Source organism: Notamacropus eugenii, chromosome 2 (genome assembly GCF_028372415.1).
Source record: "Notamacropus eugenii isolate mMacEug1 chromosome 2, mMacEug1.pri_v2, whole genome shotgun sequence".
NCBI lineage: Eukaryota > Metazoa > Chordata > Mammalia > Diprotodontia > Macropodidae > Notamacropus > Notamacropus eugenii.
In genome coordinates this window covers 74,237,666-74,252,178 of record NC_092873.1, presented here as the reverse complement: position 1 = coordinate 74,252,178, position 14,513 = coordinate 74,237,666, and the positions used below count along the sequence as shown (strand labels likewise).

Sequence of the window (14,513 nt, the reverse complement as noted above, 5' to 3'; positions counted from 1 at the left end):
TTATGCTAAAATGAAAAAAGAGACAACAGCAAGTCTAATTTATATTCATTTTTTATGCTGTGTCACCCAGGTAATATGCTATATCAATTTCCTCTTGAGGTTTGCTTACCTTGAACTAACTTTTGGTTTTCATTAGCGTATAGGCATTAGCCTCCCAGAATTTCAATTAAAACTGCATTGCTATACTTGTACTTTATACCATTTCTGGGCCAAATGATGCTGACACTATTTGACATTTTTCTCCCTCTGAGATCTGTCAGTTCATGTCTTTTGACCCTTTGTCTGTTGCACAATGGCTCTGATTTCTCTAAATTTGGCTCACTTAACTTATATATCTTAGAACAATGTATACTTCATCATGGAAACTAATTTTTCTTGTTACCTGTTTTGCATTATTTTTTGTAGAATTGGTTGTTCTCCCCAAATCCTTGTAGTTTTATACAATCAGAATTATACATCCAAACTCTTCTAACTATCTCTATCTTTTCTTTCATCATGAACTCATCATTTCCTCTTTGTAGACTTGACATAACTTCTTCTTTGTTGTCCTATTTTACTTATAATGTAATCCTTTATCTAAATCATCTACCCATTTTGAGCTTTTCTTTGTATATAGGGTTTAATTCTGAGCTATGGATAATGTCTCCCAGACGGCTTTTAAAGTTTTTTGACAGTTTTTATTGAATAGTGAATTCTGTCCCCACTAGATGTCATCTTTGAGTTCATTAAACATTAGATTATTACGTTTATTTTTTTCTGTGCTTTATATGCCTGGGGCAGCTAGATAGTACAGTAGATAAATTGCCAGGCCTGAATTCAGGTAGATTCAGCTTCCTGAGTTCAAATCGAGCATTAAACACATACTAGCTGTGTGACGCTGGGCAAATCACTTAACCATGTTTATCTCAGTCCACATTTGTAAAGTGAGCTGGAAAAGGAAATGGCATCCAACTCCAATATCCTTGCCAAGAAAACCTTAAGAGAGGTCACAAAGAGTCAGAAAGACCTGAGAAACAGATAAACAGCAACAAAGTCTATGTATCATGTTTAATTATTAATCTCTCTTTTGTTCTCCTGGTTCTGCTCAATTCACTTAGCATCTGTTCATATGTCTTTCCAGCTATTTCTGAAGTCCAACTTTGTCATTTCTTATAGAAAAATGGTCTTCCATTACATTCATACACAACAACTTGTTCAACAATTCCCAAATTCATGGACATTCTCTTGATTTCCAGTTATTGGTGACCACAAAAAGATGTGCTATAAATATTTTTGTACATGTGTAACCTTTGCCCATTTGTATGATCTCCTTGGGATACAGCCCTAACACATGTTCATTTCTTGTAAAGGTGGCAAGTACAGTAGAGAAATTCTCAAAGATTGCATTTTCCATTTTGCTAAATCCTACAATTTTGTTGCTCATATTTTTCATAGGTTTCTCTGGCATTGAAGCTGGTACACTGAAATATTTGACTATAGCCTTATACTCATTTCTCCCTATATTTTGATTAAATGTTTAAGTACTTAGATGATTTGCCTTTGCATGAATCCATAGTAAATACTCATGTTATTTCATCATGGCCCTATCATTCAGCTAAAAATTCCTCACACCAAACTGTTGAGTGATATCTTAATTGACAATTCTAATGACTTTTAGTGAATTCTCATCCTTCATGACCTTTCTTCAGTCTCTGACACTTGATCCTCTTTTTCTTCGTTACTGTTCCTCATTTCTCTCTTAAATTTTTAAGTCCTTATTCTCCTCTGATTCTCTTCCTGTTTACTTCTTCTTTCTCAGTTTAGATGACATCCAGGAATTGTAGGTTTCCCCATGCAATCTCTCTGGAGCACTCTTCTCATCTCCTTCTATATTTGACTTACTTATGTGGATTTGTCATGTCTATGCTAATTATTCTCAGATCTACTTACTGAATGCTAACTTTTCTCCTGACAGACAGTTTTGCATCTTCAGCTGTCCATGGGAAATCTGAAACCAGATGTTGCATAAGCATCTTAAATTCAACATTTCCAAGCAGAAGTCATTATCTTTTCCCCAGACTCTTGATTCTTCCCAAATTTCCCATTAATTTTGAGCACAATATCATCTACCCAGTTACACATGTAGGGAACGTAGGTGTCATCCTCAAATTCTATCTTTCTCGCTTCCCATATCTAATCAGTTGCCAAGTGCTTTTCATTTCTCTTTTTCAACATCTCACATATATGCTTCCCTTCTTTGTTCTGACAAGTTATACCACCTATTTTCATGTACTCATGATCATACATGGGAATTATTTCAATATCCCTCTGGTTAACTTCTTACCTCAAGTTTCTTCCAAAATGGTTCACAGTCTATTCACAGCTATGAAAATGATCTTCATTAAGTAAAGGTCAGATTACATTATCTCTCATTCAATAGATTTCTTATTACTTCCAGAAATAAAAATAAAATCCTACCTTTTTCTCTAAAAGTCCTTCATACCTTAATCCTTTCCTACCTTTCCACTCTTCTTGAACCTAATTTCTATCCATAAACTTTATAATTTACTGATTCTGTCTTCCTTACTGTTCTTTACATTTAACACTCCACCTCCCAATTACACATATTTAATCTGACTTCTTCCATTCCTGAAATTCTCTCCTTACTCACCCCTACCTTCCAATTTCCTTCAAATCTCAGGTAAATTCCCAGCAAATCTTTCTTTCTAATTCAGGTATATTTTATTTTAAGTTCCGTTAAAAATATGAATTCATGTCAAACAAATTTCCACATTAGTCATGAGAAGAAGTACAAAAAACAAAAATGAGGAAAAAGGAATGAATGAATGAGTGAACGAGGGAATAAAAGAAGGAAAAGAAAGAGAAAATATGCTGTAATGTCCACTCCAGGTCCACTAGCTCTGGAAGTGGATTTCACTTTTCATCTCAAGTCATTTGGAATTGTAGTAGATGATTTAGTAAATACTTAGCACTGATTATCTTCACAACATTGCTGTTTCTGTATAAATTTTTCTCTTAATGCTGCTCATTCCACTTCACATCAGTTTATTTAAATATTCATAGTTGTTTTTTTCTAAAATTATCTTCATCATTTCTTGCAGCACAATAATATTCCAATATATTTATATAGTATGAGCATTTTTAAACCACTCACCAAGTAATGGACACCCCCTCACTTTCAAATTATTTGCCACTACAAAAAAAAGGAGGTACTATAGTTATATTTTTATGTTTGGGTTCATTTATTTTGATTTCTTTGGGATGTGAATCTAGCAGCACCATTCGAGGATTGATACACACCATTTAATAATATAGTCGCAAATTGCTTTCCTGAATGGTTGCACCAGTTTACAATTCTACCCGCAATATAGTAATAAACCTATTGTACCATGTTCCACTTCTTAAAAACAAAGTTTCGTGAACTTGACTATTTCCACATTCAGAATTATGAAATAACTGAGTTTTGTACTACTTACCTCCTGGTTTCTTTCATGAAAATAGATTGATAGGTTGATTTTCTGTAATGAAAATTTGAAATGTTCAGAAGAATTTCCAATGAAGCTAGAGTTTTATTATTATTTTCCACTTCAAAAGCAGAGAAGAATGAAATGACATTCCCAAAGGTTGGGGTTAGAGAAGCAACATGAAAACTGAGAACATACTTGGACAATACTCTGTTTCTTAGCAATGGGAATGCCGGCATTATACGAGAGCAAAGAAAATTTTTTAATGAAATTAAAGAATCAAATGATAAAATTGGTGAGGTTTTTCTCCCTTATAACTGATGTTAAGAATTTTTTTAAAGAATTAAATTTAAATAACTACATTTAGAGAATTTTAAATCAGAAGAGTTAATGTTCCAATGACGTCTCAGGGTTGATGTTGAGAATGTGATATTGAAGAATTTCTTGTATTGTCCAGGTAATCCATCTAAACGCTGGCACTGAGAGATAAGAGGAAAGGAGCTGGTTTTAAATACACTGAGTTAAATAGAAATGTAATATCACCCACTTCTTATTCCCCTCAGGTCATTTCTCATTGATCACAAACATCTCCTACACTCCACATTCTAAAAACAAAATAGAACAAAATAAAATTCTCATTTGGTTCTTATATCTCCTCAAATTATCATCTTCACTTTCTTCTCACGTTCATAGCCAAACTCCAAGAAAAATGTACTTAGCTGCATTTGTTGCCTCCACTTATCACCTCTAAATTCATAGCAATCTGACTACCAACTTCATGACTTAACTGAGACTTCTCTACCTAAAGACATTCTAGTCTTCTGATTGTTAAGCCTAACATTTCAGTGTTACCATTTTTAACTCTTCTGCATCATGTTTTGCTATTGCCTACCTAACTCTCTTGGACACTCTCTCTTTCCTAATAGTTTGTAATTCCTTTCACTTGATCCTCTTGATACTATTCTGACCTCTCCTTAGTCTGCATTGCTGTATCACAAGCTATCTCTAACACCTCTAGTTGGAAGTACACCACAGCATCTGTCCTAGGTCTCCATCTCATCTGTATATTCTCTTTGCTAGTACCCACATCAGTTGCTGTGCATTTAATTATCACTTTAGTACAGATAATTTTCAAATTACATATTCAGTATTTCTCTCCTGAGATCCAAGCATGTTAGAGACAATGAGTTGATCTATAGAGCAGTCAATTAGCCCACACTTAAAGAAGCAGTGGGAGTTTTTCTTTGACCACTGTGCCCAAAGAAAGAAGAAAGCAGAAGGAAAAGGGGACATTTGAGACAAGGATGACTCTGGTGGCAGCCCAGATGGCAAGATACCCTGAGGAGACAACTAGATGGGATACAAAACTTATTGTGGTCTGGGGACTGTTATGTATAGTAGAGAAACCACAGTCATAGGATAAAAGCTGAAAAACTGAATAAAGTAAATCTCTGAATGAATTAGAGCATAGTTCCTTGGGGTCTTGCCCTGAAGATGCTATGGGAAAAACAGGATCTGGAAAGATGACAAGTTAGCAGGACTAGATGGCTCAATGGGCTATAGGACCCAGGAATTGGGGTCACAAATCAGATTTTCATTTATTTTATGGTAATGTTAAAGTTTTTATTATTACTATTCAAACACCTTGGATATGGGTGTTAGAAGAGAAAATCTTTCCTGCTAACTGGTTTAGGGAAGCAAGATAGAAGCTTTAGAGGGTTCCTCTGTCTATAGACTCATCACTTTTGAGCCATAGGAATGCAAAGTTAATGTCTGACCAAATGACTATTACAACATTTAAAACTGGGGCTCATTCCTTAGTATGCAGAATGATTCACTGGAAGTCTTCAAACAGAAACTGAATGATCCCTTGTTAGTCTTATTGTATACTTACTATAGACTATTTGGGGCATATAAATTAGACTAAGGGGACCTCTGAAGTGCCTTTCAACTATAAAAATTCCAGAACTCTTTATCTGTGATTCAGAGTATACCAAACTGTTTCTTTTACAAGCTGATATTACGTATGTAAGAAGGGTAGGGAAAACTGAGTGAATGAGGCCAAGCTAGTCAAAAGTCTCATCTTTTCCAAATCAGCAAAATTACAGTCTAACTCACTTTTGTCCAAAGAAGAAGGAAAAAAGGCAGAAAACAAGAATTTATTAAATGCCAACTGTATACCAGGTAGTTAGTTAGCTTTACAAATATTTTCTCATTTGATCCTCACAACACTTATGGTATTTTTGTCTCTATTTTACAACTGGGGAGACACAGACTCCAGATGTAAAGTGACTTCTCCAGGATCACACTGCTTTTTATGTGTCTGAGGCCAGATTTGAATTCAAGTCTCCTGATTCCAGATCCAAAACTCTATGCGTTGTGCTAACTGACTGTTTTCTTAGGGGCACAAGGAAAACCCTGGATCCAGTTTAGTTCTGCCTTTAGGAAGTATAAGTTAGTCTCTATGCTCACTTTCTCAACTATGACTTGAATATGCAAGCTGTTTCCAAAAGGGCTACTACTTTTCCCTATCAGGATCATAAAGGTAACCCTGATGATATGAGGTTGTCTATTACCATCACTAATGACTTCCCATCTTGTGTGCTCCCTCAATGTCTATCAAAGATAACATTTAATATATTTAGTTACTATAATATCTAGTACTTTATTATATATCATATATGTAATATTATAATATATTATATAATTAATAACACCAAAGAAAAATGATTAACATCAATTAGATTTTACAAAAGAGTATTGACTGAGAAAGAATATCAAATACAACATCCCCCCTGAACTGAGTTGCTTTCCCCTCGACAAATTCACTTAGACACAGAAGAGAATGAACTCCAATTTCAACTGATTGCTAAATATTCCTGTGCCGCTCCCTCCAAATTCAGGGGAAGCAAGGTAATTTTTGGCTCAGCAAGTCCATTTCTCCCTACAGTGAGTTCCTGCCAAGGTCACTTCTTGGCATATCATAGTTTAAGGATAAGTCCCTCCTTTCCTTATACACAGGGTGTCTCGCTGCAAAGTTGATTCACTACTTCAGAGCGTCAAGCAGTTTGCTCCTCAAGGGTAGCTCCTCATTGGACTTGACTTCTTCTACTAAAAGTTTCATGAGCCCTGGATGGCCTTTCTGATGCTGTGAATCTCACAATATCATAATCCAGTCTGTTACATTTCTGATACTGATTCACCTATACTTAGGAATGATAAACACACAGAAACAAAAGAAAAAGCAATGCCTTGGATTTTCAGCTATGGTCAAGATGGGATATGAGAGAGCTAGTGACAGGCAACAGATTGCTGGTATTACTCCCACTGCCCCTCACCAGATGGCTCATATCAATTCTTCTTCTTTGCTTGAAAGTTTCAAGGAAAAGACAAAGAATTAATCTCTTTGAGCCTTTGTATATAAAATTCCTATTCAGGAGACAATTACAAGACGTTTTTTGACTTCATAAAAACCAACAGGAAGCAGTCATAACTACTCTAAAGCATAGAGGCAACAGACTCGTCCAGCAGTCAGGCTTCCCCCGCCTCTAGAATGAGTGTCAGTAGGAAGAAAATATTGTGTATGCTCTAAAGATTGAGTCCTCAGTGGCTGGTCCTCCTATCACAGAATTTAGTCAAAAGGAATAGATCAAAATCCTAAAATTAGCTCTCATTTTACTTCTATCTCAAGCCAATAGAAAGCCTTGTTTCTTTGGACCATGACTTGACGACTGATCCCTTCTAAATCTCAGTATAATAAAATCAGACACTGTTCTTCCATCTTGTATGCCTGGTTCATAATTAAGGACACACACAAATAAAAAAAAATTTTTAATTACTCCTATCTTCCTTGAAGTGGGCTAGGCTTTTCAAATATTATGTCAATAGGAAGTAACTTTATAAAACAGAAAACTGTCTTCTCAGAAAGAATAGGAAAGAGAAATAAAAATGTTGTTTCGTTAGTTTTGTGTATTCTTTGCTAGGCTAAAATCCCCCAATGACTGGATAAACTCCTGCTCTGGTCACATAGTTCTCTCCGTGTGTCCTGCTTAACCAAGGAACCATCCCTTCTTTCTCTTTTCTCCCTGCCAGGTCCTGACTTCACATTGAAAGCAGTTGCTGTGTTACAACCACTTTTATTGCTATCATTCAGAACTCTTGGGCAAAGCATAGAATGTCTTCCCTGGCAGAAAAAAGACAACTTACTTCCTTCAAACTATACCTCACAGGGACCCACTCAATTCAGTCTCATTTATTAATTTTTGTACAAGGCGGTCTGAGAGAGGAGTGCACACTGGAAGCTGTGATGCCCAGAAAAGGCCTCTTGGAGAAAATGTACATCTTGAGCTGAGTTCTGGGTGCAACCTTTGCAAATTATTCAATTCTCAATTTAGCAAACCATGCTGACTACATTCAGAAAATTTTATATAGAAGTAGACTGAAAAATTAGTGTTGACATTAAAATCTGTTTCTCATTATAATTTTTAAGAATTTCCTCACATTCACATTAAAAGGTCATCCCTGAGCTCTTGAAATCACTTCTTAAGAGGAAAATCTCAATGCTTTTAAAAAATTTTTTGTGCAGTTTATGCATTATTTCCTTTTCTAACATATTAAACTTTAGGAGTACATGAATATGTTATATTGAATACCAATGTTAAGTTATTTGCCAATAGGTTAATACAATCCTGAATAAATTGTTTGCTGAATTTATCAGTGAAAGGCTCGTCTTTTCTGTAAGGTGCCAATTTCCCTTTTGAGAGAAGGTTTACTGACATTAATAAAGATACAACAAAGCAAAAATTTTGCTCAAAACTCACCCAAACATACACAATAGAAGCTTATTTTTGTTATTTCTTTAGTGTTTTACTTTTAACCAGCTACATGTTAAAAAAGAATTTTTAGCATTTGTTAAAACTTTGACTTCCAAAAGTGAATGAGGAGAAAGATGGGTTGAAAAGCAAAATTGGGCAAATGAAAAACTAGTTCCAAAAGCTCACTGAAGACACAAATTTCTTAAAATTAGAATGGAACAAATGGAAGATAATGAGCAATCAAGATAGCATAAAATAAAAACAAAAGAATGAAAAATAGAAAACAATGTAAAGAAAATAATTAGAAAAAGAAGTGACTTATAAAAACATCCAGAACAGATAACTTACACATTATTGGGCTACTTGAGAGCCATGATCAAAATAAGAGCCTAGACATCATCTTTCAAGATATTATCAAGAAAAAATGCCCTGATATTCTCAAACCAGATAGAAAAATAAAAATGGAGGAAACCACTGATCATCTCCTGAAAGAGATCTCCAAAGGAAAACCCCAGGAATATACTAGTCAAATTTCAGAATTCTCAGGTAAAGGAGGAAATATTGCAAGCAGTCAGAAAGAAATAATTCAACTATTATAGAAATAAAGTCAGGACAACACAAAATCTAGCAGCTTCTACATTAAAGGTTTAGAGGGCTTCAAATACGATATCCCAGAACTCAAAGGAGTTTCAATTAAAACCAAAAATCACCTACCTAGCAAAACTGAGTATAATTCATCAGGGGAAAAATGGACCTTCAGTCAAATGGAGGACTTTCAAGAACACTTAATGAAAAGACCAGAACTGAGTAGAAAATTTGACTTCCAAAAACAAGATTCAAGAGAAGCATGAAAAGGTAAACAGGAAAAAAAAAACCATTAGAGGGTTATTAAAGATGAACTGCTCAAATTCTTCCATAAAGAGATGATATTTGTAATTGATGGGAACTTTCTCAATGTTAGGGTAGTTGTCTATATATAGACAGAGAGAGGGCACAGGATGAGGTGAATATGATGTTATGGTATCTAAAAAGTAGAATTCAGGGGCTATAAAAGATTGTACTGGTAGGAGAATGGGAGAGGCAGAATGGGGAAAATCATCTCACATAAAAGAGGCAAGAAGAAGCTTTCAGAGTGGAGGGGAATGGGAGTGATGAGAAGGAAAATCTGAATCTTACTCTCATTGGTATTGGTTTCAGGAGGGAATGACATACACACTCAATAGGGCATGGAAACAGATCTTACCCTACAGGAAAGCAGAGTGTAAGGGGATAAGAGAGAGGAGGTGGTAGACAGAAAGGCAGACTGAGGGATGGGGTAATCAGAAACAAAAACTTTTGAGAAGGCACAAGGTAAAAGGAGAGAATAGAAGAAAAGGGGGGAAGAAGATGTGGAAAAATATAGTTAGACTGTACTGCAAGTGTTTTGCATGACTACACATGTATAACCAATATCAAATTGCTTGCCTTCTAATTGATGTTGGGTGGGGATGAAGGAAGGGAGGGAATTTTGAACTCAGATTATTTAATATAAATGTTAAGAACTGTTTTACATGCAGCTGGAAATAAGATATACAGTTAATGGGGTATAGAAATTTACCTTGCTCAAATTGAAATAGAAGGGAAAGAGAATAAAAGAAAGGGGTGGCAGTAAAAGAAGGGAGAGCAGAATGAGGGAAGGGGTAATCAAAAAGCCTGCCTTCTTGTGATGGGGGGAAGAGATGTGGGAAAATTTGGAACTCACAATTGTGTGTAAGTGAATATCCAAAATGAAGAAATAATTAATCAATTAATTAAACTTAAAACACTTCAAAAAAACTTTTGAGTTCCAAAGTCTCTACCTTACTCCCTCCTGACACTCCACTGCCACTGCCACCAGCATTGAGAATGAAAGCAATTTGATATAGGCATGACACATGAACTCATATAGAACATATCCATACATTATGTTGTGAACAAAAATTTAGATGGCCAAAAAATCTCAAGAAAAATAAAGACAGTTAAAAAAGTATGCTTCAACCTGTATTCCGACACCATCAGTTCTTTCCCTGGAATTGTATAGCATTTTTCATCATAAGTCCTCCAGAGTTAGCTTGGATTGTTGTACTTACACAATAGATTTTGAAATTCTTCCTGTTCATTCATTTCAGTTGTGATTGACCCATCATGAGTTGGAGTTTTCTTGGGAAAGATACTGGAGTTACTTGCCATTTCTTTCTCTAGATGATTTTGAAAATAAGAAACCTGAGGCAAACAGAATGAATAGACTGTCCCAGGCTCACACAGCTTACTGAGTCAGATTTGAATTTAGGTCTTCCTGAATCTAAGATTAGCACTCTATCAAATATATCACCTAGCTGTCTTTATACAATACTGAACTAACCTTTTTGTATCCATGGCAAATATTACAAGTTTTCTCTAGATGTCAGTATATGTCTATACTGAAGATGGTCTATTTTCTTAAATGGTGGTTACTCCAACCAACCTTCTGTGGACCTCCCACCCTTACTATCCATCTTCCCACTTCTTCTCACAGACCTAAAGAAAGAAGCTTGTTTTTTTAACTTAAGTTATATTTCACACAACCCCTGATCAACTGAGTTAATCACAACACTGTCAAATATAATTTACTGTTGAGTTCCCTAATCTAATATTGTGCATTTCCTATTTATCATTGTGGCTTGTCCACAAGGCTATTGTATTTAAATTAATAGTAGATTGTTTTCTGCCAAGGACTGGGAGAATCCAACTTAGGCATTCAAGGTATTCATAAGGAACTTGCCCCAGAATATTTTTTAAGGTTCTAACATTACCTAATCTGGACATTAAGAGAAAATGTACATGTCTGACAGGGAATTTTTTAAAATTAGTTTTAAGACAATCAGCAGTCCTCTGGCCATTTGATTGTTAATAGTTTAATGCCTACCAAGACCCTCAGGGAGCCAGGGTATCCACCTTGAAAAAGTTGCTCAAATAAAAGAACTTCTAATATCTGCGATATCTAAAAGGATATAATTAAAATAAGTACATGATTCTTTTTAGTATGACAGTCCCAGATATGCAAAAATTCCTAACTGATGTTTTGGGAAGAGAACTAAAAGATTTTTTCCCCTTTACGGGTGATAGATGCTAAATAACCTTGAACTGAGATCTATCATCAGTGCTAAAAAACGAACAAGAGGAAAACCGAATAACATAATCTGTGTAACTTAAAGGAAAATCAAGAGACAAGGAAAGGATTCCCATTGCTGAAGTTAGATTGTTCATGCAGTCAAATAATCATAATGAATTATTAAGGGTTCAAAGGGAAACATTCAGAGGCTAAGAATAAAAGCAGAGTCAAACACATAATTTGTTTTTCAAGTGAAACTTCTTGAGGATCATGACAAAGCTGACTTGATATCAGAATAATAGAGAAGGTAGCTGCTTCTGATGTCTCTCCTAGTCTTCAACATACACTGGTTTCTCATGAGACATTCAACTGTCGAAGTGAAGCAACCATGATCTTCTGTGAGAATTCTCTTTGTAGCAATGCTTCTTTGGTATAGTGCATTCTGAAGGGAATTGCTCTTATTCTGTCATGTTTCTGACAGCAAATACTCCCTTTCACTCTAGACCTGAAGACTTGGGACACAGAATAACTGAACTGATGAAGAAATTAACAATTCATCTTTTGAGAAGCTCAGTTTTGACATATATCTCACAGTGTACTTACTGGGTATGGGATGGTTATATTCATAGAAAACCTATACTAGGCACCTTCAGATTATTAGTGTAGCTCAGCCCACCCAAACTGCCACCTTCAAATTCTAGACTTATCTTGAGAATGAGTATGAAGAAAGTTATTATTATATTTGATTAGAGGAAGACACAACCCCTATATGGTAATAGTTCTAACAAGGGTATTTAATATATTTATTGGTTTAACAAACCAAAATGTTACAGGTTTTGAGATATTAACCAGTATTATTCACAAAGCAAGTGAGTAATTCAACATGCAAGTAGAAAGAGTGAAAACACACTACACTTAAAAGAAAATCTATAATTTACTAAGGAAAAAATGGAAAAGCAAAAGGAAACTCAGAGGAGGACTTTGAAAGCACAGATGAGCACCAGCAGGCAGCAAGTGACATAGGTGCTAACCAGCATCACATCCACAGCTACTACTATACCTTCAGATTGGATGGAGATTGCACACTGTGAGGCAGTTGAGTAAAGATAATTCTTGAAAAATTTGTGATGGTTCCATTTACCTTTTAGGTATTTAGTAACTATTTCTTCAACACAATATTGGACAGAAAAGTAAGCCAAGTCTCAAAGACTTTCAGTGATTTCTTCAAGGTAACCTAGTTAGTAAGTTGCGGGTAGAGAAGTCAAATTCTTCTATTTTGACTTAAATATCAAGGATTTTTATACTAAACCAGGAAAATATAAAGCTGAAAGGTTTCAAAACAATCAAGGAGAGAAAATTAATATGGAAGAAGAGAGGAGGGAGGGAAGAGCCTGTTTATGACAGAGCAACAAGAATAAAATGAGCCTATACTCAATAAAAGAAAGTGAAGTGGTTATAAGTATTCCACTTCTGAAAATTAGGTAAACCCGGTTTTGAACATAACATTTTCTTTAAAGCACTTGTGACATCTTTATTCCTGACACTATAGATGAGAGGGTTGATGGCAGGTGTTAGGATATTGTAGAAGACAGACACCACCATGTCTTTCTTAGTAGTATGATATGAAGGAGGGAGCATGTAATTATAGAGAGAAGCTCCATAAAAGAGAATAACAACAGATACGTGGGAGGAACATGTGACGAATGCTTTCCTATGATCTGTGGCTGAACTCATTTTATAGACAGTGAGGAGAATAAGGAAGTAAGAACTTAAAATAATTATGAGAGGGATGAGGAGCATAAAGACACAGCACAGGTACATGATTAATTCATACAGAGATGTGTCTGAACAGGACAATTTCAACAGGGCAAGAACTTCACAGAAGAAGTTTGGGATTTCTCGAGATTTACAAAATGAGAAGTTCATGGTGATAGGCGTGACCGTGATACCCTCAATAGAGCCCAAGGACCAACAAATAATTGCAAGGAGCATGCAAACTCTGTGGTTCATGAGGATGGGGTAGCGGAGAGGGTGACAAATGGCCATATACCTATCATAGGACATAGCTGCCAAAAGGAAGAACTCTGCTGCCAAAAGTGTTGCATAGAGTAACATCTGGAGTCCACAACTTGGGGCAGAGATTTTATTAATCCCAATTATCTGATCCAACAACATCTTGGGGACAGTAACAGAGATGTACATCATGTCCATGAGGGAAAGTTGACTGATGAAGAAATACATGGGAGTGTGGAGGTGGGGATCACACTGAATCAAAAGAATCAATGTGGCATTTTCAGTCAAGGCTACTATGAAAATAATGAATATAAGTGAGTAGAGGAAAGGAGAATACTTGCTTTGACTAAAGAGTCCCAACAGGATGAAATCAGTCCCAACACTTTGATTCTCCAAACTCATTCTTTGCTTCATAGCATCTCACCTAGAAAATGTTAAAAACAACAAGAACAAGAAAAGATTTTATATTCTTTGCCTTCTATATAACGGATAGGTAATCTATCAGTGAAGAACAGAAATATGCTACAGATTGGTGTAACAGAAGCAGATATGTATTTTTGCTAACAGGAGGGATTCTCTATTAATATCAAAGACAATGTCTTACTTTCAGTCACTCAGTCACAAAACCTCTGTGTTTTCCTGAACTCTTCAGTCGTTATTCCCCCATATTTACAACATACTGCCCAATCTTGTAGTTTCTACTTTCATAACATCTCTCATATAGGATCCATTCTTTCCATCACTCAGCATCCCAGTTGAAGTCATTATTATTTCCATTTTCAGACATTCACCTGAAGTACTACAATAGACTCAAATTGGTACTTCTACCACAGCACTTTCCCTCCTCTAATTTATCTTCCACTCAGCTGGTACAGTGATTTTCCTGATGCTTAGATCTGACCAAGTAGCCCCCTACTCTTTAAACTCCAGTATCTTCCTATTTCTCCCAGGACAAAATAAAAATAAAAAAATCCTTTCTTCAGTATTTAAAGCACTGCATAACCTTATACATATCTATGCTTTAACTACCTCAAATCAGTTAAATTATCCTACGTGCTATTCTTCACACACAGTATTCCCATCTCCCCTCTCCATGTCTTTACATTGACTATC

General features: G+C 35.6%; 1 protein-coding gene across 1 annotated transcript; it reads right to left on the bottom strand.

Moving 5' to 3' along the window:
- Positions 1 to 12,818: 12,818 nt before the first annotated feature.
- LOC140522664 (olfactory receptor 2T29-like) lies at positions 12,819 to 13,814 on the bottom strand. The gene has a single exon (XM_072637997.1). It carries the CDS (start codon positions 13,812 to 13,814, stop codon positions 12,819 to 12,821), a length of 996 nt encoding a protein of 331 aa, XP_072494098.1.
- Between the last annotated feature and the right edge of the window lie 699 nt (positions 13,815 to 14,513).